The sequence below is a fragment of the Strix uralensis genome, chromosome 21 (assembly GCF_047716275.1).
Source record: "Strix uralensis isolate ZFMK-TIS-50842 chromosome 21, bStrUra1, whole genome shotgun sequence".
Taxonomy (NCBI): Eukaryota; Metazoa; Chordata; class Aves; order Strigiformes; family Strigidae; genus Strix; species Strix uralensis.
Window position 1 is genome coordinate 11,228,955 of NC_133992.1, and position 27,726 is coordinate 11,256,680.

General features: G+C 47.7%; 2 protein-coding genes across 5 annotated transcripts; one reads left to right on the forward strand and one right to left on the reverse strand.

Moving 5' to 3' along the window:
• Positions 1 to 602: 602 nt before the first annotated feature.
• On the reverse strand, positions 603 to 22,567 carry RBM18 (RNA binding motif protein 18). Of its 3 annotated transcripts, XM_074890898.1 has the most exons (6): positions 13,331 to 13,467; positions 13,114 to 13,230; positions 6,918 to 7,044; positions 5,610 to 5,696; positions 3,694 to 3,779; positions 603 to 2,295 (listed from the first exon to the last, which is right to left on the reverse strand). In XM_074890898.1, the coding sequence occupies exons 2-6, from the start codon at positions 13,224 to 13,226 to the stop codon at positions 2,136 to 2,138; spliced, it is 573 nt and encodes a 190-aa protein (XP_074746999.1). In that variant the 5' UTR covers positions 13,227 to 13,230; positions 13,331 to 13,467; the 3' UTR covers positions 603 to 2,135. The 3 variants fall into 3 exon arrangements, with proteins under 3 accessions (XP_074746999.1, XP_074747000.1, XP_074747001.1); XM_074890899.1 differs by lacking the exons at positions 13,114 to 13,230; positions 13,331 to 13,467 and adding an exon at positions 22,459 to 22,567; XM_074890900.1 differs by lacking the exons at positions 13,114 to 13,230; positions 13,331 to 13,467 and adding an exon at positions 7,156 to 8,420.
• MRRF (mitochondrial ribosome recycling factor) lies at positions 13,400 to 27,354 on the forward strand. Of its 2 annotated transcripts, XM_074890897.1 has the most exons (8): positions 13,400 to 13,468; positions 14,373 to 14,572; positions 14,955 to 15,110; positions 16,336 to 16,454; positions 19,361 to 19,452; positions 25,174 to 25,333; positions 26,845 to 26,954; positions 27,120 to 27,354. In XM_074890897.1, the coding sequence occupies exons 2-7, from the start codon at positions 14,398 to 14,400 to the stop codon at positions 26,920 to 26,922; spliced, it is 780 nt and encodes a 259-aa protein (XP_074746998.1). In that variant the 5' UTR covers positions 13,400 to 13,468; positions 14,373 to 14,397; the 3' UTR covers positions 26,923 to 26,954; positions 27,120 to 27,354. The 2 variants fall into 2 exon arrangements, with proteins under 2 accessions (XP_074746998.1, XP_074746997.1); XM_074890896.1 differs by having other exon boundaries at positions 26,845 to 27,354.
• The last annotated feature ends 372 nt before the right edge of the window (positions 27,355 to 27,726 follow it).

Consider the following 27,726-nt stretch of genomic DNA (forward strand, 5'->3'; position numbering starts at 1 on the left):
CTCCGAGCTGCGGGGTTAAAAAGTCTCTGGGTTTTGCTGTGCTCTCACCGGCGGCTGCCGAAGCGGCGCGGGGCCTTCGGGAAGCCGCGGCATTCCTGGGAAGCGCCGGCAGCACCAGCGCCTGCCAGGCCGGCGGCGGCAGGAACGACTGACACAAACACCGACCTGCAATAAAGCTCCCCCAGGTCTGAGTCCGGCCGAACGACAGACAAGGCACTTCTGTTAGTGACTGTGGTAGTGCGAAAAAAAAAATTGAAAAAAAAAAAAAGATACTGATCCTATTGTACCCAGATTTGTATCAGTGGACTTCGCTGATGCCAAGCATTTACCACCCTCACTTCCTGCTTGCCACCCTCGCTTTCCTGGAGGAAAACATGCATTTTAAATGTTTATTTAGAGTCGTAAGAATCTCAACAAATTGTATTTAAATACAAATAAATATCAAAGAATGTTTCTGACAGGAACACCACCACATACCCGATTTGAATCTAGGTATTTTCTAAATTCCTAATAGAAATAGAATTGATTGCTGTTCTGAATAACGCAGACACAGATCCAGAGGACTACAAACGTTAGACCACGCAAGAACAAAACACAGGCTGTTCACAGAGGAATGTAAACGGGTGTTATTGACATTCACAGGGGTACAAACTCCCAATGATACTACTTTTCTCTTTACTCAGGTACCAAAAAACTAGAAAGCAAATATTTAACAGCACAAGGCCTACTTTTGAACAATTCAGGCTTTTAACAACCCATCCATCAGACAGGCAGAGCTCCGTCCCCGATGCTCTCGGCTGGGAAGCGGGACGCGTGCTCTGCCGGGAGGCGGGTGCGCTGCCGCGGGAATACAAACCTCACTTTGCTACGCCAGGGAGCGACACCTGCGTACACAACCAGGGGCTGTTTAAAAATGATTTTCCTCCGTTTGAGACCACTGTTAACCCGCTTGGGGAAGCAATTCAAGAGGTAAAGATTCACCAGTGAGCAGACATTGGGAAAATCAGAGCAGTATCCCCTGGACCCGAGCACAAACATTCTCCAAGGTGCCCCCTGCACACGCAGTCACAGCGCTGTGTGTCCTAAGGAGAAAATGCTGCCAGACAAGGTTTTTTTTCCTCAGATTCCTTAGGGAGAAAAACGTGCCACAGATCAGATGGTTTAAGTGAAATGTCATCCATCGGACTCGCAAATTAAGCACCTGGTGCAGGTCATCCCCCGCACACAGCAGAACCATTTCGCCACAAACGCTCGTGCCACTTTACACCAAGAGGCAACCGGCCACCTTTACCAGCCAGCGAAAACCAGGCGTTGGACTGGCTGGTGGGCAAATGCTGAGGTCATGTGCTTGACAGATGTCTTGGAGGCTGCAGCGTTATTCTCACGCTGTCACATCTGGTTGCTGAAGAGCTACCCCTGATCGCAAACATTAGATATGCCACTGCTGCACTCCGAAGCTCAGCGCAGGCCTCAGGGGTGTGTAAACACACTAATTCCTACATGGGGGCACATACCTACCACCCAAACAACACTGAAAATACCCGTGCTGTGTCATTATCTTAAGGTTGTCACGTCGTAATACCCTAAAGTTTACAAATTGAAATGCAAAATGAATTTGCTTTGGTGCATATAAAATATTGCATGCACAGTTACTAAAAGTGTTGCAAAATCTATTTAAAATGAGTTTTATTGAGATGAAAAAGTTTTCCGTGGTAACTACAGAATGTTAATCAAAACCAAGTGCCCTCCATTAAAAACACGAATCGGAATACTTTTTGTTCAAAAATACTTTAAAAAGTAATCAGTTAAATGGAGTATTTTTGGATGTGCTTTACTCCATACACTGGTTACTGCTTCTAATCTTGCTAATGAATGCACACTAACGAGAGGTTGTCTGCGTGTTCATCAGAGGCTTTGAAGGGAACCTACTTTTCTGAACAGCCTTCAGCTGCGAAGCTGCGCTGGCAGCAAGGAGGACGCAGCAGACCACCGAAGGTGTTAGAGAACACTGCGCCGCGGGCAGCGGTGGGGGGCTCAGGTGGTGGTATCCTTCTCACTCTACAAAGTACAAAAGCATTGGAGGACTCCAGGTATACAAAGCAGTGTGTCTTGCTACCATTATCCATTCATATGCATCATCTTCTAGATTTCCAGGCAGCTCTGGAATAAGGAGTAGTCCTTTTCTTATCCGGTGGTTTGAAGTAAGAATAAACAGGCGCTGCAGGGTATTCCGCATCTGGGTTTTCTGCCATCATTTTCAGTTTGGCTTCAATGGCCTTTATTTTTGCACTGATGCTGGAAAGAGAAAAAGCAGAAGAGAAATCAAGCTTGATCTTAGCATGGAATCAGAGTACAGCAATCCAGAGATTTTGTTGACATGCGAATACTTAGTCACACGAGGAGGGGCTAGGCAGCCCCCACCACTGCATTCACAGGCAGCGTGAAGTTGGGAGGCAGGAATCTACTGCTTAAAGCCCACGCTATTGCATTGCAATCCTCAGCACGGATTTGCTCCTCCAAGATATATCACAGCACCACAAAATAACGGTCCTTGCACCTACTCAGCACTTTCCTGAGGACACTGAGCGAGACAAGTACACAACAAGGCTTCCTACTTCATGTAAAATGATGTCATGTAAAGAGGTCTGAGCATGTGCAGCAGAGCGCAGCTCAGACGAGGCTGCTGGAAGCAGCAGAGAAATGAAAGCCAGACTTCCTCCCAGCTACAAGACCGCTCGGGATGGGAAAACCCCAGACTCTAATTAGGTCAGGAAGAAACATTATTTCAGCATTAGCAGGGTTTATCCCAAAGGGAGAAGCTATCCCAGGTTACACCCCAAATTCCTACGACTTTTGTTATTCACTGTCCTCCATTGGGTACGGACCGAGGAATGTTCCCTTCTCTGCTGCGGCTTCTTGCAGCATCCATCCTCACTAACACAACTCCTTTGCGCCACTGACATAGCTAACAATCTGCACGACTCGAGTCTCTCTGCTCGTTACTTCCTAGCGTGTTACTTCTGAATTCCAAGCTCATTTTATCTGTAGGCAAATTCATTATCCCCAGTCCTGGTTCCTCACAGGGTTCCACTGACAGAACACAGAGGAAAATCACATACCCTTTCAACCAAACCGTGAATTAGCAAAGCAGCACTACGTGCTTTAGGCAAATGGAGGGGTTGGAGAATTTAACCACATCCCACAGAGCAGATCTACCAGCCCTAACGCTGGCAAAAAAAGAAAAAAAGAAAAAAAAAGAAAAAAATTAGTTCTATGTGAAGTACTACACGTGATTTTGTTTTAATATTTTGCCACTACAGAGAAATTCTTGCTTACAGGGATTTTGCTTAATCAAATTAATACAGTACAAAACCTCTCACTGAAATTCATACGGCACATTCTGGCCAAGGGAGCTGGAATGTTACACACTCCCAGTTCCTCTCCTCACCTCTCTTCCTTCCTACTGCCCTAGTAGCTTCACACATTAGAAAATGAACTTCAAGTCTGAAGTGTCCTACATCAAAGGAGTTACTTTGCAGCATGTTGCCCTTTTAAAAACAGCTTTTCTGCCACGTTAAGAGTTTCAGCACAAACATAACACCAACAACTCCAGACCTTACTGAAATCAAAGAAGTTAGTTCCCCGTCACTCCCACAGTTTGGACACCTCTCACCCACCCACCCCATCTCCTACCTTAGGTTAGACTGGGGCGGCTCCGTGCTGGAAGATGGCTCCAGACTGATTGGAAGGATCTTCTCATTTTTATTGTGATCATATCTCTGTGAACAAGAGACCAAGGATTGAAGTCAGCCGGAATTACGAACAAAGAAACATTTGCCCACAGATACACTTTAAAGTCGGATGAGCATCACCTCATATTTTGTGAAGCTTTTGCTAGGAATGATTTTGGTGGCCAAACACTGAAACAAATCCCAACCATAATATTTGTTTAGTACCAACATGGAACGTAGACTCTGATACTGAACACTTCTGTGCATGGTACTATGGATCCTTAAACTTTATCCTGTCTCACCATTTCTTGTTCCCCTCTATATAACGCACGAAGCAAAGATGGTAAATTTGAAGGTAACTACTGTCCTGTATTGCTGTGCTCTTTATACAGACATTGCGCTTGGGTTGCCTTCTGACTCTGCACACGACCGCACAGAATCATGCAGTGCTGGGAGAAAAGAACAGGGGGGAAAAAAAAAAAAAAAAGAGCAGTTCGGAACCACCTCTTTTCTGCAGAAAGCAGTCTGTGAGTCTGTCATCTCTGTGGGCAAAGGGCCCCCCAAACTATTCGCAGTGTTCTGCTTCCTTATTTCGCTTGGCACAAAGTCAGGTTTGTTTTTCAGCAGAGCTGCTCAAACCGACAGTGTCTGGTAAGCCTTGGCCACTCATCTTAAAACTACTTAGCATGGTGCTGGTATTGTCTAAAATAAACACTTGTTACAATAAGCCAAAGTTCTGCGTTGTTAAATCTTTCCATTCATGGATTAGAAAATGCCATGCAAACTGAAGTGATTATTTATGCATGTTCTTCACCATACCCTGGACAGCCAAGCACTGAGCTACCCCGCTGAACTCCCAGCTGGGCAGACACTCATTCCTCTGGCTGAAACTCCTTTTACAGCCTGATCATTCTTCAGGCATCCGGAAGCACGTGGCGCTCTAGTAGCTACAGAGCTAAAGAAAATGGAGACTGGATTTGCGCAAGCTTGGATGTGCTGACAAGAGCCTGGAGCCCTTGAAGCCAATAATTAAAACAACATGGTCTCCTTTAACAAAGATATCTGCTTTGGTTTTTTTTAGCATCCAGAACAGATGCGCTAGTATACTTGATAAGAGAAAGGGTAGAAAGCGGCTTGTAGGATAATCAGCACGTGCTAAAAGCAAACTACCCAAAGGGAAAATAGCAAGAAGCAGCTCACCCCCACCTCCCCCCAAATCCATTTATCTGCAAAGAAAGTTATTAAAAATACTCAATATTAAAAGTATTCAAATACCAGATAGTAAGTAACTGCAGGAGAAAATGCAGTAATTTAAAAAAATTAAAACAAAGACATTCCAGAAGGTACTGCCTAAATTAATATTAAAAATTGATGTTTTATATGACAGAGCAAGCAATTAAAGGATATTTAGCTTAGATGTGAAATATGTTGCTTTAAAGTCAGAAGTAATTAGAGCTGCTGCTACATAAGTGCTCTCAGAAGTGGAACAAAGTAAAAAAGTACTTAGTAATTGGGAATTTCCATGCATCTCCTATCCAAAAAGGGAGCAAAACCACAAAGTGAAGGATTCAAACTTTGTGCCAGTCAGTTTGGGAAAAGTTAAAACGTGGACATTTATAGAAGTAGTCTGTTCACACTGCTCTGATCAGAAACTCCCTTACAAAGAACATCAGGTTATACGGCCTATTGCTACTCACAGCTAATCCAGCACAGTTTAGGTAGACAAAAGTGGTAGATTGTTAATAGTGTGTCTATGAGAGTTATTTCCTAGAACAGACCGAAATTATCTTGGCCAGGCTAAAAACTGGTAAAAACTGTTCCTTAAAGTTTTTCAATTTTACAAATTAAAAGCAATTCTTATTTACACAACAAGCTTACCTTGACTTGTGCATGAGCCCACCGCACCACCAATTTCTTGGAAAGGGCCAGCTTCCCATTGAGACATTGGATCGCCTTTTCTGCTTCCTGCACAGGAAGACAGTTCAATAAACAAACCAAGTCTTTAGTCAAAACCGACTCAGATGTAAAGAGCCTTTTTTCCTTTGTTAATCTGGAAGTACAGCTGTTCTGTAAGTGCAGCTAGCTGACAGCAAAGAAACTTTATCCCATTGTATCCCAATCCAGGAATATCTTTGGAAGACTCCTACATCTGAGTAACCAGACTTTTATCAGCCTCATTGGTTTATTCTTTCACTTATTTTCAGGGGGGGAAATGGGGACAATACCAAACATAGAGGCCACTGGAACAGCATTCCGAGGGAGGTTTATGCTACAGGAGTTTCTCTAGAAAATCCTGTGGCTCATTACAGTGATTACATCTGCCTCATTAACACCTGTCTTACACTCATTCCAGATCCTGCTCATGCTCACTGGGGACATGATCCACTTGGTCCTGTTTGAGGCTCAGCAGCGGAATTGCAGCTTTGGGACACTCCCATAAAACTTGATTCACAGCAGTTGAAGATTTATGTTGCAATGCTGTTCTACCTTGCTATGAATAATTTTCTAGAGCTAACGCACTGTGTCAGGGCTTTTCTGACATCCTTACCAGCAATTGCATAGCAAAAAAGATGAGGTCATACAACCACAAGCAATCTCCAAACACGCTGTTTTTCCTAACTTTTGAAGAATTCTGGCAGAATTACAACAAAATAACTACAACTCTGATGTTACAGGTGAGCACGACTTGAAATTTTGATTTGTAACAAGAGCTAAAACCCCAAATGGACAGGCAGGGACAGCTCACTAGAATGCTGCAGATGTGTCACGTACATCTGGCAGCATCACACAAGTTGGTGTTTGGATTCGTGAATGCACAAAAGTAAAACCAGGAGAACTTCAGAGCAGTTCTGGATTTCAGGTGGTCTGGCAGGCTGATCCAAGGCTCTGTGTGGATCACAGCATCTCCACCAGCTCACTACAAAAGTGGACCAAAGAACTGGCCCTTTCTGATTAGCATTAGAAAGCAGGATTCAGGAAAAGAGCAGAGGAGAAAGGAAATCACTACTGCTACTCCCAGGAGCAGTCACAAAGTGGCTGTCACAGAGTGGAGCTGTCAAGAGTCTGTGGGTTTGTGTACACAAGGTATGTAATTTATCCCTGCCTGTTTTAGCTTTACATTGACATAAAAAAGATGGGGAGAGGAGCCAGTCACTTAAATCAGAATTTTAGATAAAAGCAACATACCTGTTTGGTTTCAAAGTTCACAAAACAGTAACCCCTCGGCTGCCCCTCCAGAGCACCAGACTTGTGAAAGAGAAAGTCAAATTGCTTTACTTTGCCAAACTTCTGAAGGAGTTTGAGGAGGTGATATCTGAAGGGGAGAGAAGACATTTTTATGACGCCTTTCACCATTTTGAAAGTGGGGAGATAGAGAGGAACCTCCCAATCCCCCCCTCCCCCCCTCAACTTCACACTCACTAACATAAGCAGTTGTGTCATACAAATATTCCCAAATACCTGCAGAGGTGGGCGCCCTGTACAGCAACCCCTCAGCACCCACAGTTCTGAGCTGCCGTATCAGGGACTGCTCTAACACCCCGAGGCACAACGCTTCCCTCCCAGCAGTGCCAGCTGAAGGGCATGCAGGAGATCTATTAATAGTTGGCTTTTGGACAATTACGCAATGGCTCCCTACGGGTCTGGGAGGGCTTTGCCTCCTGCCTCACTAAATCACACCTACTTTCAAGCATAAACATCGTGTCTGCCCCTCGCTAGCCCTGACGTGGCCACCTGAAGCTCCATCCCCTGTATTCCTCTCCCTGCATGAGCAGTCCTAACCCACAGACCACAGCACCCCACGTCCCTCAGGATCCTCAGTTATCAGTGCACTGACAACACCACAGCCAGATCATACAAAAACGCAGCCACTCTCCTACTTGCCTTGCAGAGCTGGGGGAGCAGGAAGACAAAAGAATCAAAAGAACAAATCGCAACCAGGAATTGCCCTTTTTTTGCCTGGTCTACTGCCACCAGACAGACCTCAGGATGATCCAGGCCAAATCTGCCAGTGCTCCTGGCTCAGACAGCTTTTCAGCAACATGCACACAGAAGTCAGACACTTATTTAGCCAATTATCTTCCTGCCATCCAGTGGGGAGAGTCCTGTTTCCAATAAAACTGTGGAAAGCCAGACTAAATCTGTCTGCTTAGTATCTAGTGCATGGAGCGACTTAAAATAAGGAGCACATTTGTTGTACAGGCCGCATGTAATCCTGAAAGGTCTCTGCAGCTTTTTTTGGTTCCTGGGATCAAAGTGTTTAATGTCACTAGCTGACCTAGAAGGAAAATGACACCTGTTACTATGTCACTGCCTGACCCTGTCCCTAACATTTAAGAATTGTTCAAGGGTTTAATAAGGGTGTCTTAGTCAGGACTCATCCTCTCCTGATCAGCTGTGCAGCATTCGTTAGCAAGCCATGTAGTCTCAGCCCAGTTTTTCAGCTTGCAAGATAACACTCAGTGCTCTGAAGGCCCACCAGGATATCTCAGAGTGCACATGGAGCACCAGGCACTGGAAAACACCTTGCAAGTCCAGACATGACTGGTCAATAGTGGCCCAAGACTGCCAAATGCACGAGGCACCTTTAGGGACAGTCTGAATAGGAAGGGCAGACAACATTTTTTCCTAATAAAGCCTGATAGGATGTTTGAAAAGGGCTCTAGCCCTTTGTTAAGCTCCAGGAGCCAGGCAAGAAAGTTCCAGGAATGTGAGTCATCTCACAGGATGGGTCACGGTGGACATTCAGGATATGCACTTCTAAAGAGGTGAAGGTGCAGCAAGCGTTCAGACGAGCAGTGCAGAAGGGCCAAGTTATCTCCCAGGGGAATAAACACATTGTAATAGATTATGGAAGGCTTCCTACATCCTTTGGAATACAGACGAAGCCCATGGTCTTCCAAGAGGCCTATGAAGCCTCAGTCTCTGCTCTGAAGGCAAGGGAGACAGAAAAGCAAGAGGGGGGGGGGGGGGGGGGGAAAGGAGCTGGTTACACAGTAGCCAAGTTTCACCATCACACCTCAAGCTACCAACAACCAGCCAGAGATGTACAAGTAAAAACACCAACCTTGGAGCGTATGATGTATATAAAACCCCACTGTTGAACTTTCAGGGCCTCCAAAACATGCAAATGAACCACGGGTTTGTTTCTTCAAACATCTTGCTACAAAAAGTACTTGCAATTTCAGCAGTATGAAAATAAAGTCCTTACCACTTGACCGCTGTTCCCCTTTGGGCAATTACAAAGGCAGTGGCAGGGCAACAATGATTCTCATCGCATTCTGTTTAGCAACAAAACTCTGCAGCTGCCCCGCTCAAAGGAATATTTTATGGTTTGGGTTTTTTTTGAGAACCTCTACATTCAAATAATACTTTCTTAGTAGCAAAACAGTAGTTGTTCATTTAAAACAAATTTCACTAAGAGTCTAGATCCAACCTATGTAATCTATTTTATTTAGAATCTTTAGATGACAGGTGATACAAACACTGTTTTCCAACCACGTGTGCAATTTTTACAACTGCAGGTCACCTACTCTCCATGGAACAGCTCAGAACTGAAGTCTTGAATAACTAAAAGTTTCAGACTGCAATTGTGATTTGTTACCGTTAATATAGTGAGGGCATTAACAGTAACTTGACAAGTAGTTCTCCAAGCCAAGAGGACTTCAGTACTGAAGGAAGACCTGTCATGGAAAACCTGAAGCCTTAAAAAAAAAAAAAAAAGTGAGAACATGTAAAAAGCTTTACTATGGCAACAACTTGGGTTATCCAGAGCTTGGAAGTTACTCGCGCAGATGTGGCCCCACCGTGCTGTGCAGATCACCGCAGCCAACCTCAATTTCCACTTCCTGTCATCTGATGTGAATGCGAGACAAACCAGCAGCTCCCCCATTTCCTTTTCCTCCACTCTTCCTCCTGGCACCCCGAGCGCTATTCAAACACAGGCAAGGCTTCCTCTGAACAATGCTGTCCCAAGGATACCGCAAAGGTACCGGGCCACATGCGAAACCTATTATTGCGAAGAATTTTGCCCCACTGGGAGTCAGTAGGAGTCTGTAACAACAACTTACGCACACATTGTTTTCTAGGTGAGACTCATCAAGATGGGATCCTAGACAAGCGACAGAACAGCCAAGGAAGTTGAACACCCGCTATTACATACCTGTGGAAAATGAATGGTCATTCACAGGCTACTGGAAACTAGATAATACGTATGTATAACTGTAGAGCTGGAAATGAAATTTTTGCCTGTCCAAAATGTTGAAAAGTCCCAACAGGCTTTACAGACAGGAACGGGCAGAGGAGGCAGTCCTACTCCGCTTGCCAGACAGGAGATGTAACCAAACGACGGGTTTTTCCCCCCACAGGATGGGAGCTGAGAGGTAATGTGAACAAACAGTTGTGTCACAGCGCATCTTCTATCCTGCTGTGCTACTGAGGGACAAATGCTGCACCAGGTGATGCTCACAGCGATGGTGAAGGGACTCCACGGATTCCTTGCTCAGTGACACCAAACCCAGAACCAACCATGGGCTGCTCTGCTCGTGCACTGCCGTGGCAGGCCCCACAGCAGGGAGCATTCAGCATCAGAAGTGCCTGCAGACAGTGTCCTATGTCACAGACAGCTGCGAGGTCCTGGGGTGCTTGCTCGCCTCCTTCCAGCTGCCAAGAATACTCCCAGTAAACACCCTAATACTATCTTCTTCCAGAGGCAGAACAATCCTCTAAGCATGCTGGATAAAAGAAGAGAAGTCACCCAAACAAACGCTACTGGTAAGGTGGAATGCCCACCAGAAGACCCAGCACACCCCAGTACGCAGGGTACATCAGCATTCAAGATCCTTCGAGACGCCCATCTGAGTCACAGTTACTCAGTATGTGCAATAACCTCCTATAAGCCACCAACTTGCAGGCTGTAATTTGTGGGCAGCCCAACATTTATAAATTCCTATTACTGCAGCTTGTGCTCAAATGTGTACGTTACCTATTAACTCCCCAGCACTTGATTGCAGCTATAGGTTGCTCTCTAAATGAGAGTCTTGGATTAATTCAAGACTTTCTGAACTCTTTTCTGCTCGAGAAAGTCACAACCAGTTATTAACCCTGCTAACAATTCCATCAACTTCACTCAGTCTTAAACAAATCTAACATAGAAATTGCAGAGGCAACCCTTTAAAAATCAGATAAAAGCAGCAAATGACCAAACAGCTATTTAGTTTTCAGGTATATATGGTTTTAGTCATGTGATTAGTAACCTCAACAGGGGTAATTCAGATGAGCAACTCTGAGCAGAGATGTAAGCTCTTAAGATAAGAAAGTAAGGGTCAAGACCATTTACAGAAACTTACTGACCTGACATAGAACTGCACTCTTTTCTACCCTGACAACGTGTTAAAAGGAACTTCCTCTTTTTTTATTCACAAGGAAATGGAGATTACAATATAGCTTGCAGGAGAGAATAGGCATTTTTAAAGCAAAACCAAAAGCAAGACACAGATTTATAAAGCCTGAAATAAGCAACAAGCACTGTCACTCATCACTGGGCTAATTTAAAGATTTAGTAGCACTTTAGGTTTGATGACACTGGAGAACGAAGCCCCTTGCCCGCGGCTGTGATACTGCTCTGGACACGGTCCCCAGCAGCGAGGGTACCAGGACAGCTGTGCACCACACCCACACTGCTGAATTCAGGCAGCTGCAATAGGCTGTTAGAAACGGAACAGCCTGCCCATGCAAGAAGTCGACTGAAACACACAAAACTCACTTCACCCAAGCTATGAAAACAGTAAATTCTACCGTATAAAGCTGTTACTTGTCTGGCCTAGATTCAGAGAAACAACCTTGACTGAAAGGGTCTTTAAAAACACCACTAATGGTCACCCTGGGAAGTGAAGGATCTAACACATTTACAAATACCCACTATCTTCTCCTCACACTAACCCAGTTTCCTGAATCTTTAAGAACCCAGCAAACAACACGCTCAAGAACTCCTACATCTAATTTCATGTGGTCAGTGAATGTGGATAAACCAGCATAAAGTAGCTGTGGGATAAAAACAGTAATTAATGCAGAAACTACCCAAAGCTGAATGGCTGGAAAGCACAATGCATTAATGATTCCATTTAGAAGCTATTAGAAAACTGCTCAGTTAAGATGAACCGCATTTAGAATAAAAACCTAGCACCTGCACACACACAAAAAGAAGCAGGAAGAAAAAGTATTCCATGACAGGCATATACAATAGTTAATCAAAAGTGCTTGTCTCTTAGAAGTGTATAAACCCCAAACTGATTTTGTTTTGGGTTTTTTTGGTTTTATTTTGGGGTTTTTGTGTTTTGTTTTTTTTTTTTTTTTTAATACAACCTAGTGATTTCTCAGCACACTTTCCAAACGTTGGACAGCAAGTCATATTCCCTTGACAATTTAGCTGTTCAAATGTTTGCTCAAAAGATAATTATCTGTAGTCTGGAGGAAATATGAAATGTATACACACACACATTAGATTTATGCACTTATCCACCATAAGCAGCCAGTCACACCACACCCTACCTCGCTATCAGTTACTCCAGTGAGTAACTCTCCTCTGTTCAACCTACATCCCACTGTTGACACCAGCAAAATAATAAAACAAGGCTCTTGGTCACCCTGAAAGTCTCTAATCTAAAATTCTAACATTTCCCTAGTTTAGAAAACAAAGATGTTTTCAACCCCTGGGCTTCCAGCCCGAGCAGTGGCTCAGACGACTGCTGTATGTCGTAGTTATGCACCTGTCTCTGAACCCCTTAGTCTGGGGGGCCAGCGCAGACACCCCGCATACACCCAACCCCCCGCCACCCACACTTTGGGCCACCTGCTGCCAGGCAGCGGCACCAAGCAGCCACAGGGCCACCCACCAGCACCATGGGAGCTGGGACCAGTTGGCAAATCTGCTGAAGTGGGCGAGCATCACCCCTCACTGCAGGGCAGAGGCAAGAGCTGGGTGTGCTACATCAGCCTGTGCTACCCTCCCGGGCATGGGGACACCCCCAGAGTGGGTCCCCCTCAATACTGTCACCCGTCCCACACCCGGGCGAGCCTCCGGCACCGGGGACCGGAGGGTGGGCAACACCCGGCCCTAAGGCTGGGCCCGGAGGTGGGGGGGCAGCCAGGGCTTGGGGGGGACCCACCAAGCAGGGGAGATGTGGCACTGCCCAAGGGTGCTGGGGTGCTGCTGTAGGGGGAAGCACGGCTCCACTCATAGGGGCAACGAGGGGGGTCGGTACCGCTGCTGGGGGCGGGGGAGCGGAAGGGAGGCGGCGCCCCTGAGGGTCGGGGGAGGCGGGGCCGCTGGCGGGGGGGTACCGGGGAGGTTGGGGGGTGCGGTGCCGCGCACGGAGTCACTCACTCGGTGATCTTGGGGTCGAGGTTGCCGATCCAGAGGCGGTGCCCGTCCTGCAGGGCGCCCTCGGAGAGAATGGAGGCGTTCTCCAGCGGCAGCGCCTGGCGCCCCGGCTCCATGGCTCTGCGGAGGGCACCGGTGAGAGCGGGGAGGGGCGGGGGGCGCGGGGGGGGGACAGACCGGGCCGGCGGGGGGGGACAGGCCGGGCCGGGGCCACACTCACCATGACACCGCGGGACCGCGCAGGCCGCGGCCGCTTCCGTCCTCGCGTAGGCCTCGCCCCGCCCTTGGCGCCGATTACTGACGTAACGCCGCGGCGCGGACCGATGACGTTGGAGCAAACGCGCAGCGCTGCGCGACGGTGAGCGAAGAGGGGGACGCCCGCCCGCCCGCCCTCCCTCCCCTTCGCCGCCCCCGGTGCCCGGCCCGGCCCGGCGGGCGGAGCGGGAAGGCCCGGCCCGGCCCGGCCCGGCCCTCCGCGGGGGGCACCGGGGGGGCGCGCGCGGGCGGGGCCGGGCCGGCGCGCCCTGAGGAGAGGGAGCCGGGGGCGGGGCCATGCGAGTGGGCGGGGCCTTGTGCCGGGGGTGGGACCAGATGGGGCGGAGCATCACCGGGGCGGGGCAGCGATGGGCGGGGCCTGTGCGCACGTGTGGAGCCGCGGGGGTCCCGGGATGTCCGTGGGGTCCCCGCCGCCGGGCTCGGGGGGGCAGGGGTAGTGGGGGCGGCCGTCGTGCCCGAGCACAGGGGTTGGGTGCCCCCGGGACCGTCCTCGGAGCGGCGGAGAGACCGGTCCCTCCGGTGGCCGTCGGCGGCAGCTCCCCGGGGCCGGAGGGGCCTGGGGTTCCCCTCAGCTCTGAGCACAGCAGAGCCGCAGCTGCGATAACGCCTCTGAGCCGCGAACGGCCCAGGCTGAAATAAATCCTGTAAATTCGGGAGATCTTGGGGCTTCAACCCTCGCATGACAGAAATTAAAGTTTCTACTCTGCTGACGTGCAAATACCAGATACTTTGACAAGCTGTTCCCACTTGTGGCTTTTGCACCACAGGCCCGTGCCCCTCTGGACAGCAGCGCGAAGGCTGCACAGATAACGTGGGTACAGGCTGGCTGCCACCGAGCCCCTTCCACCGAATTTACCTGTCGGTCGCTGCAGTACGCCCAGACCCACCCTGCCGAACTGTCACCTTGCCCTGATAGGTACAACAAACACCTGCATCCGTTTGTTTTTAGCACCCTGAGTGGACCGTTTCCCATTTCTCTTTTCCAGGCGAATTGGAGAAGAGCTGTAAACGATGGCCGTGGCACTAAGATGCTCCCGTCATCTGCCTGCCCTGCTTTATTGTTCTTCGTTTGCAGTGACGCGGGGGCTGCCGCAGGCTGCTGCAGGCTGCCCAGCCTCGCTCCTCGATGGCTGCGGGCAGTGTGCCCATCAGATGCTGCTGACCAGACAGCTAGCTACCAAAAAAGGTAAAGGTGGCAGCCTCTATGTTGCCAGAATTTCTTTTCTTACCCCTTTTATCTCTTGTACCAGTACTGGAGGAGTTGGTTTGCCTGACAGTGCTGCAGTATACAGGAAACCTTAACCCTTCCCATGGAGCTGCTGCTGCGCTGGGGCAGTAGGTAGCGATGGTCACAGTCCAGGCTGGAGTCAGTGCACGCAGCGTGACCTACAAATATATTTTGTCTTATGTGCTCGAGTGCTGGGCTGTTTACTCATTAAAAAATGCAGTTACTTCGGTTTAGCTTAGACTCAATTCTGAATCTAACGGGTTTTAATAGCTTCTTTCTGCTTTCTAATGCAACAACTAACTTGTCAGAAATAGAAATTAATTTTATGTGTAATCTGCAGCTAAAGGTAAAGGGCAGAGTCAAGCCAGAGTGAATATCAGTGCTGCCCTAGTCGAGGATATTATCAATTTGGAGGAAACCACTGAAGACATGCAGGCAGTTGTGGAAGCTCTGAAAGAAGATTTCAGCAGAAATCTCAGTGTTAGAACCTCACCAGGTTGGTAGCTTTCTTGTATGATTCTCTATTGCCTTTAGGGTTACCAATCCTAGTAACGGAGAACTCTGATTTTTTCAAAATTTATTTTCTTTTTATTTATTCACTGGGCACCCAGTTACTACAACCTTGACGTCCCCAGCTAAAAACTTCCTTCACCCTGAGCTTGACCAGGAAGAATCCATTTTTGTTAATAACTTCCTGGAAATAGCTTTTGTAAGTGGGAGATGTCAAAAGTGTCTAACTGAACTGTTTGCAGATGTGATGAAGAAGCAGGTTGTCAGCTAATGGTGCAGTAGGGCAGGAAAAATCCAATTGCCATTAAATTAGCCTTTTGGAAATTGCCATCAGGCTGGTGTCTGGCAAATACAAACTTTTTTTGCTGTGCGTCTTTATGGTTAGTGACCTTTACAAGCCTTGTTCACTTAGTGAATTTTGTGTTTTAGGAAGAAACGTGAATATATTTGACTAAGCTACAGTTACTATAACACTCTGAGCATACGTATTTGTAAGTAGTATCGAGTTTCAGGGATAAAATTTAATGTTAAACAATGACCAAATTTGAATCATTCACCACCCAGCTCTGGCAGGGGCACTTCAGTCTTTAATGGAGTTAGAAAGCATAGCTCAGTCTCTTAACTATTTATTTTAACCATAGGTATTTTTTTTAATTGCACTGATAAAGTACTTCTTGTCCCATGTGCCTTTTGGCCTGTTAACATTTTGCAGCAGAAACTAGAGAGCAGATTAAGAGTAGCTCAGGGAGAAACTGAATACTTTAAATTAGGCAGTGTACAACACTTCCTCTTGGGACTTGGGAAAAAAAAAAGAGGGGTTTAAGAGAACACTGCTCAGTTAAAGACAATAGTTATCTTGATTTTTATAACAACATTTTGCTTTTCTTTAAGTTCTAAGAATTAAAAAATAACGTTTTCCTTTTAATTCTTAACAATCTTGCTTAGTTTTCCTATTCTAGTAACAAAAACAAACAACAGTTTTGTTTTCATGTTTTTGTGCTTCAGAGTAGCATTGAAATATTTACCTTGCAAATACCACAGGGGATGCATGAACACAAACAGCACCTGAAGTCTGAATAAACATGTGTTTTTTTCTTTTGTAACATCTGTATTTTGCATACCAGAAGGGAAATGGGACACTGCGTTTTTCTTCAGCATCGCTGTGAACTGCTGTATCATACTGAAACTCCCCTGTGTTTGGTTCTTTTGAGGGGCCCTTGATCACATAATCGTGATGACAAAAGATGGGAAGTTTCCGCTAAACCAGCTGGGTCAGATCTCACAGAAGTCACCGCAGCTCATTATAGTGAACATGACCGATTTTCCAGAGGTAAGGACATGTTACCAAAGGCGTTGGGAGGGGAGAGAATTACTATGGGAGCAAACAGGTTGATGCTGAGCAAAGGAACACTTAGACAAAATCAGCCAAAGCTGGCAGGGCTGAGAGCTCCGCTGGGCTGCGTGTTGCTTCGCGGCTGATACAAAACAGAAGCTGTATTTTGCTGCCGACTGCACAGGGTGAGCGATGTCTCCAGCCCTGCCTGTCCCACGGAGCATGCTGCCTGCAGCAGGACAGGGTCAGACGAGAGTGACGTGCTGCCCCGCAGGCTGCGTCTGCTCTCGGGGTTGTATCCAATAAATGCCACAGTGTGAGGGGTTTGCTCTGGGGACTGGTTTCCCATCAGCTGGATCTGCAAGAGCTTGGTTGAAAAGCAGCGCTGAGTGTGTTGCAGACCAGATGCCTGGATTAACTGTGCCCTGCCAGAGCTCCCCATTTCCCATGCTTTTACAGCACCTGGTACTCTTGAGCACACACATGCTCTCCTTTGGTTCACCTGAGTTACACACATGGAAGCGGTGCTGCATCTGCTCTGTTATATTTATGTCATTTCAGTTCCTTATGAAGACGTGGCCAGGCACAGAGCCACATGTGTAGTTGGAATAGTCTGTATTTGTGCTGGGGACACCATCAAACTCCTCTAAAACTTATCAGTGGGACTGGTGACACCCCCCGAGAGCTCACGGAAGAAGCTGCTGATGTAGCCTAAGAGCTTCTGAAAAGCCTCCTGGGTAGGACTAAGCTGGGCCCGTGCTAAGTGCTGTCACAGGGCCTGGCTCGGGCACTGTGAGGTTAGTGAGCTCCTGCCTTGGCAGCACCTGCAGGTCAGAACCTGAATTAGGTGATTTGACCTGTCCTCTGGGAGAGCTGGATTCCCTTCATTTTCTGCAGGAGCTTTAGTTAGACTTGCCCCTAAATGAGGCAGCAAATCTGCATCCCACCTCAGGATCAAGCACTAGTGGTCCCCTGCAGCGGGCTGGCGCAGACAGAGCGGGGCAGCCGTGCAGATAGGAGCAGTAACAAGCGCAAGGTCAGCTAGTCATCCCGCTCCGGGTCTGGAGGTTTGCCAAAGCTTATCTCTATTTATTTTGCAAAGGCTTTCCCCAATTAATTAAGTCAGTAAAGTCTCAGAGAAGGTCAGTGTAAGGCACTTGATGCCTAAGTGTTTCTTAAAGTGTATCCAGCATGTATAATGGCTTTGAAGAATGAAGGCCCCTCATCAGCGAGTGCACCGAGGTCCCTCGAAGTGCCGGAGCTGAGAGGGCTGGGGAGGTCACTCCATGACTGAGCCCGTGTCTAAGCGGGAGCTCAGGCCCAGAAATGGGCCTGTGAGAAATTAAATATCACACTATACAGCGTTGCCTACATTTGCTTTCTAAGCCAAAGGACCATTTTTCATTTGAACTAGAGCTAGAACTATTTCTCTCAATGCAGTTGTTTTGTACCATAACCGTTCCATGGATAGATTGAACTCTTTTAAAACCATTACAGACATGTGTACTTGATGTCACTACTTACAGCAGAAAGTCAGTACTTCATGGCATTGAAAAGCAAATAAAAATGCCTGAGGAGTCTGGCAAAGAAAATAATCATAGAAAAAGGACATGAGGGGCCAAATTCTATTTGCCTGAGAGTTATAAAACCAAACAAGACTGTTTTTTAAGCACAGCTATTTATGTCATGGGCTGCAAGAGGATGGGGGTAATATTGCAATATTTTCCCCTTCCTCTATCTCCTGCAATATGTACATTAAACAACACAGCTTTTACTGAGCATTTCCTTCCTACAGAGCAAGCACCGTCCATAGAATAACACGTTTACATTCCTAACGTGCTGAGATCATCTTAGTTACATTTTCTCTGCCCTTGTTGTCTTCTAGAGGACAGCAGTTATGTCTTACAAAACACTGGCAGAGCATTTATTTCGTTCAGCGATGTCACATGTCGGAGACCTAAACAAATGCACAGAGCTTTAGTTTGCGCCTCAGTTGACAAAAGCTGAACTTCATAAATACTGTCTGCAGCAGCCTGGAGCTGAACTTAATGATGGGAAAGATCATCAGAAATAGCAACATGCCTTGTAGGAAATGCCGTGCGAGTGCCACAAGGATACAGACTCGCTCGGTCTTGTTGTTGTCAATGTCAAGAACGAAGCAACCTGGCAGAGCGCTGTGAGAGCTCCCGGCAAAACTCAGATTTAACCGTAAAGCCTGACGCTCTGTAAAGGTACACCAGCACCCAGGGAGGGGGCAGGAAGCCTTTTAATCACTCTGCAGTTACCAGGCAAACCTGCGCACCTCACCTTTTAAGCAGAGCAGAGCGTCAGCCGGTGGTGGTGGAGTTTTGAGAAGTTAATCCTAAGTAATAAGCTGTAAAATAAACATAGAACGGGGCACAGGCGCTATTTCTCAGCCAGCTGCTACTGCCCTGATGTAATGTGGTTAGGTTGTAGTGCTGAAGTGGTTAAGTTAGTTAACGTTTCTAAATTGGCACTGTGTGATTTCTAGTGGGAAACATTCAACTGGAATTTTTAAATGCTCAGAATCTTTCATCTCCTTCACCACAGTCAGGCTATGCCTTGGGAATTTATTGCGGTTTCACTCTGCATTGCCTCAAACCATTCAAATAGTTTCAAAGAAGCAAAACAGTTTTCTTTTGTTGTTGCTTCCCTTCCCCTCTCCCCCCCTTCGTGCCCCCCTACCCTGATACCGAGCACGGCCATAGTTTCCCATTCGGTTTGATCAAAGCTCTCTGCACCAATGTAACTTCCTGATCTTACTGGTAACAGAAGTAAATGTTTCCATGTTCCGTGGAGATGGATTGCCAACTATTGACAGAGTTCTGGCATATGGGAATGATTATTTCCTAATTCTCTTTACCTTTTGATCTGTTTTACAGAGCACAGCTGCAGCTACGAAGGCTATAAGGGAGAGCGGCATGAATCTGAACCCAGAAGTGGATGGGACAATAATTCGGGTGCCAGTTCCTAAGTGAGTATTGATGGCTGCCCAAGTTCATCATCATGCAAGGTAACGCAATAGGTTGCAGCGAGTGCCCTTGAGAGGGTAAGCATGTACGATTGCTCTCATGTAGCTGTGTTTCACATTCAGAAAAAAAATCTGAGCCCCTAAAAGCGTCTGGTGGAATCTCTTCCAAGTGTCTGCGCTCTAAGTCACCACATTTTGGCATCTGATGGTTGATCTCATTGTTCTTTATTTTCCCTCTGCAGAGGAAACTTGGTCCTAGCTGGCTGCAGCACTTTGCAAGAGACAGCCAAAGGCTTTTGAAGCTGTTCTGCCTTAATTCAGGGGCTGATTTTTTGCTGCCATGCTGTAAATTCCTTGAATGACACCAACATAGAGCAGCAGTAACGCAGGAGTGAACCAGTAGTATTAGGAGTGAATAGCACCTTGCTGCAGAGAACACTAAAAGGAAGTGATGAAAGAAAGAGGGAGGATATCAGTAGTTTTGACTAAAAAAAAAAATCGACTCCCTCTTCTCGTGTAATACAGATTGTATAACTGATAGCTGCGTGGAGATTTTGGTGTAGGACCGATAGAAAAGCAGGCTGCTCCTGGGCGAGGCCTGGGCTTCGCTTCCCTCACCCATCGCAGGTGTCTCCCAGCCCTTGGACAAGACAGGAGGTGCCCCTGGATCAGTGCTTCAGTTTGGATCAGGAGAGCACTTCCAAAGCGGTCCTGATGATCCTGGCTTAGCGTGCTTCGGGCTGCAGCATGCTGGGGTCCCTGCCTGCGAGCGAGATGGCTTTCAGATGAAGGTAGAGAGGTACCCTCTGGGAGCACGCTGAGGGCACGGCACACGTGTGTTCAGTCTTGGGGACCAGGCTGGATCTTGCGTGGAGCGAGACCTCCCAGCAGCTCTGCTCATACCGTGCTGCGCAACTCGCTGCTGCAGACAGAGCCTGGACCAGGGGCGGTGGCGCTGCTCTGCCCAGGTTTGGGTGGCACAAGGAAAATTCACCAGTTCCTGTGGGTGCTCGGACCCTGCAGTGATGGAGCTGCCTAAATACCGTGGGCAGACGTGGATGCGCATGGTCTCACATTCCGGGCTTACCTGGCACCGGGGGGCTGCAAACAAACACTCCCAAAGGGTAAAGGCGGCTCCGTACACTGTCTGGGCACACAAACACCTTGCACATGCGCTGCGTTTTACAGGCAGGTGACTTCTCAGTGAAGGTGAACCAAGTATTTCTCATGCTTTAGATCTACTTTAAAAAATTCTATGGAATTTTATCTAGCATTTTGATCAGAGAAGTCTAATTGCAGCTTTCCGTTGCTGTCGGTGAGAGGGAGTGACATTATCATTCTATTTGCTGATTTTCTTTTCCCCGTGCTCCCGGCCCTTCCCCCATTCCTCAGGAGAGGAGGCAGAGGAGGAGGAGGGCACCATTATCTTCATAATTGCTGAGGCTCCCGGGTTGCTGCACAGTGGTTTGATTGTTAATGGGCACTTGGGTCATCCTTGAATATGAATTGCAGGGGAGGAAACTCCAAAACTGCAAATCCCAATCTTTGAAAAAATACTGTTTTTTAAACAAATCTGTACGGTCTGTCACTATCTTTTGTGGTGCTGCAGAGCAAAAATGAGTCTTCCGTCCCCAGGGGAGATCTGCCCGGTGTGCTTCCTCATTCCTCCGGTGCATACGAGTTGTTGCTCCTGGCTCCTTCTTCCTTGCTCCTGGCTCCTTCTTCCTGGCTGGTTCACAGCCCAGGGAGTCCTGAGTTAAAGAGGATTTTGGCTTGGGAGACCCACGGGCACCTCCAGTCCCATGTGCTCACCCCCACAACTGGGTCTTTCAAGAGTTTCATCCACTTACCAAAAAGACGAGCAGACAGTTTCAACCTTCTAATACAAAGCAGGGCAGAAATAATCAAATTCTGCTAGAGGCCTCTCTTTAATATTATATCCCTGAATTACTTTTTAAAATTTTCTAAGTTTTTCATTTTCCCAGCTCTAAAGGTGTTTACAAAGAATATATGACAGAAAGATGCAGTGAAATGGCCAGAATTATGGCAGGTGTGCAAAACGAGCAAACGAATCAGAAATGAAGAAACAATATTGTTTCTGCAGAAATTGGTTCTTTCATGAGGGGAAGCACAGTATAAGTAGAATCAAGCCCAAATTGCACTTACCTGTTGTTAAAAACACTTTTTAGTCTGACCTATCAGCTAGACAGACACACGTCATATTTTGCCTTATGCAGGTCCAGGTCCAGCTGGGCTTCAGTGCTTGAGAGCGTTTCAACTGAGCATTTTAAAATGGAGTTTACTTTTCAGTATTTATTCTATTAGTTTAGGTTTTGCATTGCAGTTTTAACAGAAAAAATACACTCCTTTCGTTCGTGTTTACTTCTGCTGCCTGCTAGGATCCTCTCTGCTCCCTAAGGCATTTGCCTGTTTGTGTTGCTAGCACTGCATAGGCAATATTTATTTGTATAAAAAGTATTCTCTGAGGGCTTAAAAATTAAAAAAAGGAAAGAAAACCAGCCATGGGAACATTTGTATTGGTTGATCTCTTGGCCAAATTTGACCTGACCTTGTGCCTTTTATGGTATTGCCTCATTTTTAGATTCATCTTTTTTGGACCCATTGTGTTACACTGGATATTGTTTGTAAATTAGTAATATTTTTACACATGCTTTACTGAAAGCCAGATGACTCATCTGAAAGTTTAATGACTCATTGTGCGCTTTTTTTCCTTTGCCCTTTAAGAAATATGCAAAGATATCTACTATGGGGAGAAAGGACTCAAAAAATTTCATTTGAAAAAAACCCAAAGCTGTTTCTGAGCTGCGTTGCTCCAGATCACTCATCATCAGAAGTCTCTTGCATGCTTTTTGTTGAGCAATATATGTTGCACCCTGTGTTTATCTGCAATTATGCATGCAGAGTATTTAGTTAAGCCTACTTTCCTTTAACTGATCCCTCTCCTTCACAGGAAATTCCTAGCATTTGAGATACAGAAATTACTCTTACCCGCACAAACGTCTTGCGTTGGAGACGAGCCGTGGCCCGCGTCGTGCTCGCTGTGGGTCTGCTCCCGCCGTGTGCAGGGAGAGGAGCATCCAAGGGCTGCGGTGCTTCAACCCCTGCTCGCTGGGGGAAGCAGAAAGAGAGGAGATGTTACCCACGGGGCGGTGTGCGTTTCTGAACGCCCCGGCGTGTCAGTCACCGGGCTCTGTCCTGATCCTGCCAGGGCAGGACCGGCCCCGGGGGAACGGCAGGATTTGAGCCGCTGCCCCTTGAGCTGCAGGGGAGGGCGGAAAGGGCGACAAGCAGGGACCTTCTCCATGTTCCCCACTTCTGGCACCCTTTCCCCAGGATCACTTCACACTTTTTTTGGCTTTAAAGAGGGGGTAGGGGCAATGGTTACTAGACAGAAAAGAAAACATATCTAAAACCAGCTTAAAAGTCCCAGATCTGGGGGCAGGATTAAACAACTGTCCTTAGAAACCATGGGCCTGGCTCGCGTTGATGGATTCCTTAACCAGAAACAGCATCTGCTTGAAAAAGTGTCCGTTTCTGGCATTGTTGGTAGCATTGCTGAGAATTTACACACAGTCTGGCTGGAACATAAAACCCTCTGAGAAACTCCACGGCGCTGCGCAGTGATAAAAAGAAATTGGTGTTAATAAAGACAGACAAGGAGGCATGAAAGCTGTGACCCCGTGCCAAGAAGCATAGGAAATCTGGCAGCGCTGCATAAACAAAAACATTTCCTTAAAGGCTCGGCAGCCCCAAGCAGGCGAGTGATACCCTCAGCACAACTCGCAAAAGCTGAGCAGGAGCAGGGAGGCGAATAGCTGACGACGAGCTCGCTCTCCCACAGCTGAGGCAGCCCTGCTGCGGACTGGCTTACCTCGCCACCCAGCAGGAGATGGGAGAGATTTCCAGCTCCCTCCTCCAAGTTTAGCAGCCAGGATTGACTCCCCGCCCCCCCAAAAAGCTGCCTGAGAATCTGACCTCACCCAGACCTCTGCTTGTGAGCCGGCTTTGCTGGTTTTGCATGTGCCGCGGGACATCTGGCTGGGGAGATCGAACTCGAGAAGCCCTGAAGGCACCGGTGTTGGGATGCAGAGGAAACCACAAGTAACCCCGCTCACTTCTAATTAGGTGTTCAGTCCAGGCTCGAGCCTGCGCTGACCAGAAGCCTCTGGCCACATGTGAAATTCACTGGCTATCTCCCTCTGGCTGTCCCTCAGCCGGGAGCAGGATGGGCCGGGGGGACCGAGCCGGTGCCTACGCAGGGGTACCACGGGCGGGTCGCTGCTCTCTAGGTCTGTCCGCTTTTCTAGCGATCCCAAATTCCTGTAATTACTAACCAGTTCTGGGAAGCTGTGCAATAAAGATAACTGGTGAGAGGCCAGCGCCTCTGCAGAGATCTGCGGTGAGCAACCTGGCTGCCGAGGGAAGGTGTCAGCGCGCGCGTGACTTGCTGGGCTGTGCACAGGCTGGGGAAGGGCTGAGGGTCCACTCGGGCCCCGACAGCCTCCCCGTAACGTGCACCCACGCCGGGGCAGAGCTGGCGCTGCCCTGGGAGCCCTCACCCCACATTTCCTGAGCTCTCTGCAGGAAGAGTCTTGGCCTCAGTGTTTTGGTGACCCAGGCTGTTGCAGCCAATTTCTAAATATTCCTGTGAAATGTTTATTTTGCAATATCTTCTGTGAACAGACAGGCGCTCTCTTGCTAGCGAGTCTCAGTGAGTGCACCGGGGTTTCTCATTCTCAAGGCAGTCTAGAAACTTCAATAGGCATGAAAATAATTAAAATATTATTGTTAAGCACTAGCAGTTGATGTTGACAGTGATCAGCTGTAGGTGCTGGAGCATTACCAGAGCTGAGGTGTCACGTCAGCCATTCCTATGCATTATTCAGATGGCCACACTCCCTCATCACCTGCAGTTTTTAGTTTGGGATGGAAAGTTGAGGATTTTCTTGTGGCACCACAGCAGTAACTGGCCCTGTGTTGTGGGGAAGGTGGAGCTGAAGTTCTCCTGGGCCAAGTTACCTGTGGCTAGCCACGTCTAGCAGCATCCTCTTGTCAAGCTGGGTGTTCACATCATCTTGGTGAAAAAGCCTGGTCGTGATGAACTGGAACAAGGTTGAGTAAAATATAAGCGCTGTAGCTTCCAGATACATAATTCAGTTACAGGGTAATAATACCGAGTTTCAGGAACGGATGAAGGTTTCCTCCTGGCTTTGCAGGATTACACATTTTAGCTCCATCTTTCAGGTCTGGAGCTGGATTTTCCCTCTTTCCCGCAGATGCTTTGGCAGCAGGAAACAGGAAAGTCTGAACATTTCAGCAGGACTTTCAGGCACTGCAGTGACAACTATAAAACAAGTAAGATTCAGTCCAAGTCCCTCAGCATAGGGCTGTGCTGAAAACTTTCTGTTCTAGGCTCAAGACTTCCCTCACTGGGGTACGCTGCCCTGGCGATGCTGCGCAGAGGTGGCCAATTCACTCAGGTGGACCGAAGCCTGATAAAAACATGCCCTGAGCTGTTAAGTGCCTCTGCATCTTGTGACATAGAGCCTCCGCGCAGAGCGAGTCTAGGCCAGTCGGAGGGGTACTGCAGCAAGAGGATTGGATTGCTGCATTTACCTGAACTCCATCGCAGAACAGAAATCTGGCTGGGCTACACATGACACTTTTTCCTTTTGGTGGTTTTTTCTTTCCCCGCACTGCTAGGGTAACGAGAGAGCACAGGGAGAACCTGGCCAAGCTCGCCAAGCAGTCCACCAACAAGTCCAAAGAGGCCCTGAGAAAGGTGCGAAGCAAAAGCATCAACCAGATAAAGAAGTTCAAGAACCAAGTGTCTGAAGATACCATCTGGATGCTAGAAAAGCAGGTAATTATTTTTTTTTCTGCTTCTGCCATATCATGGTGCTTCACAGCTCAGTGGTGTGTTTGTCCCAGCCCTTGCTGACAAATCTCCAGCACTGAGAACCCAACTGAGGAATGTGTGGCCCTGGGCTGGGTTTTTTGAGTTGACAATGGCTGTTGTATTTGCTTTTTCTTTGCAAAATTTGGGGCTTCAATCTCAAAGGCAAATTTATGATATGAACCATTGTAAGCTGACACAGGAAAAAATGTTCCCCGAGAGCTTTCATACTACGAGGGATTGTTGCGCAAACGAGCTGAACTCAGGGAGCAAAACAACCCACGTCCCTAACGTTACCACCATTTACACAGCGCCTGGCCACTGCAAAACAGCTGGTGTTAATGAGGATTGCTCCAGTTTGTTATTAATGAAAAGGCTAGCAAGATTATCTCTGTTAGGAGTTTTTGGCTCCAATTCAGGAAAATACTTAAGCACATGCCTAATTCCCTAAGAGCAGATGTCACTAAAGTCAATTACTTGGGCATAAACTCAGGCACAAGCCTAAGTGTTTTGCTGAATTGATGCCTGTGAAGGCAGACCATTACTTTTTAGCTGTTTGTTTATTAACAGCTAAAGTTAGATACATTGCAAATGCTTCAGGACAGTTCTCTGTGCGCTCACAAAAATAAACATTGATATACAGAGCATTTGTGCAAGCAGGAAAAATGGCCATGCTATTGTAACTGAATCCTGTTGGGAAGGAGTTCTCCCAGAGCAGACAGATGGTTTTCTGTATTTGGAGAGGTAGCGTCTCAAGTCTAATTTTTGCTTGTACCCAAATTTTTCAGCACGAGGAAAGGTCATCGCCATATACCTCAGACCCTGGGAGCGAGTGCATCTTAATCAGTCCTGTAAAACTAGCACATACCCCCCCACCCCCGATGTGCTCCAACCTTTATCTGCACTCACTCAAAGAAGTGCATGCACATTTTGGTCCTGTTTACATGCTTGCCAGAAGACCTGATCCCTGGGCAGGGCTTTAACAAATCACCATTTATTTCTTGTAAAAAGAAATAAACAGATCCATTACTTGGTGTGTGAATTCTTAGCATGTAATAACGCTGCGCTCCTGCTGTTACCTAGTTTGTTTTATAGTGGAAAGGTTGCAGGAGGCAGCGAGATAAGCCCTCTCTTCTCCGGTGCCAACACCAGCAGGTCTCTAACTCTGCCTTCCCCTGAAGTCACTCTCTTAAATAAGGATCTGACCAGGTCACTTGTGAAGCTCAGACAAGAGTTTGTGTTGCGCATCTCTTCAGAGCCTCTGACCAGTCCCTCTTCTCACTGTTCAGATGCAACACTGGCACAGAATCACTGAGGGCTGCTGGGAGCCCCCAGGAAGAGCCAGTTTTTGCCCCAGCACTATTTTGAGGTTTATTAGGGCTTTAGGCTTTGTTTCAGGAGGTAATGTAGTCACTCCTTTCCCTTTAAACTCTGGCATCACTTACCATACGACTCAGGCTTGTACTGTGTTACCACAGATCCAGCAAATGGCAGACAGCACTACAGCGGAGATGGACAAGCTGCTGGCAGCCAAGACCAAGGAGCTGCTTGGATAAGCGCCATCCTGATGGACACACTCCCTCCTCAAGTAAGAACAGGCAGCCATGCACGCCGGCAGCATCCCTGCCCGCAGTCACAGCTTCTGGAGGGCTCTGCCAGACCTCCGGAGCAGCTCTGTGCTTTGGCTGCTCCCATTCCCCACCTTGGATTGTACTGGAGGGAGCGGGGAAACTCCTCACTGTTCTTCATCCAGGTGGCAACAGAACTGGGTGAACCAAGATTAAAAAAAATAAAATAGCAGGAAGGAGGACTGGTGGCTGCTGGAAGGGCTCCCACACAGAAGCTGAGGCACAAAAGGACCTGCCCGTTTGCGCCCCAGCACCTCGCGGAGGCGAGGACCACGCGCAAGGGGAACCTGCGCTGTCCTGCTGTGAACCTTGACATTTATTTTTGCTTAAAATAAAGTCCGAATGAGATGTGGCAGAGCAGCCTTGGGTCAGCCAGTTCCTGCTCGCTATGTCCCCCTGGGTTTACCTGTCCCAAAAGAAGCAGAGCTGCTGGCAGCCCGGCCGCCAGGAAGGCCTGAGGGAGCTCAACACCGATCGGTGCAGGGTGGGCAAGGAGATGGGCTTTGTGGTTCCCAAGGCTTTGTGGATAGAGAACAGAAACCAGCCCTGACAGCATGGCTGTTTTAGCCAGGACCGAGACCAAAAGCCAACACAGGGACTTTCCAAAACCAGCATCTGCCCTCCCTGACCAGTTCCGAAATGCGCACATGAGCCACTAGTACCATATTTTAGGGGGTGGAGGAGATAAAAGCAGAACAGGGTCCTGAGGACATCGTGCAGCTCAACTCCTCA

What these genes read in the sequence shown, in the direction of transcription:
- RBM18 (XM_074890898.1), bottom strand. Translation starts at nt 13,226, where the DNA reads ATGGAGCCGGGGCGCCAGGCGCTGCCGCTGGAGAACGCCTCCATTCTC. An exon ending in CTCGACCCCAAGATCACCGA is followed by an intron (nt 7,045 to 13,113) that starts GTGAGTGACTCC and finishes TCTCCCCTTCAG; the next exon opens with ATATCACCTCCTCAAACTCC. An exon ending in TGAACTTTGAAACCAAACAG is followed by an intron (nt 5,697 to 6,917) that starts GTATGTTGCTTT and finishes CTTCCTGTGCAG; the next exon opens with GAAGCAGAAAAGGCGATCCA.
- MRRF (XM_074890896.1), top strand. Translation starts at nt 14,398, where the DNA reads ATGGCCGTGGCACTAAGATGCTCCCGTCATCTGCCTGCCCTGCTTTAT. An exon ending in CAGTGTTAGAACCTCACCAG is followed by an intron (nt 15,111 to 16,335) that starts GTTGGTAGCTTT and finishes GGTTCTTTTGAG; the next exon opens with GGGCCCTTGATCACATAATC. An exon ending in ACATGACCGATTTTCCAGAG is followed by an intron (nt 16,455 to 19,360) that starts GTAAGGACATGT and finishes TCTGTTTTACAG; the next exon opens with AGCACAGCTGCAGCTACGAA.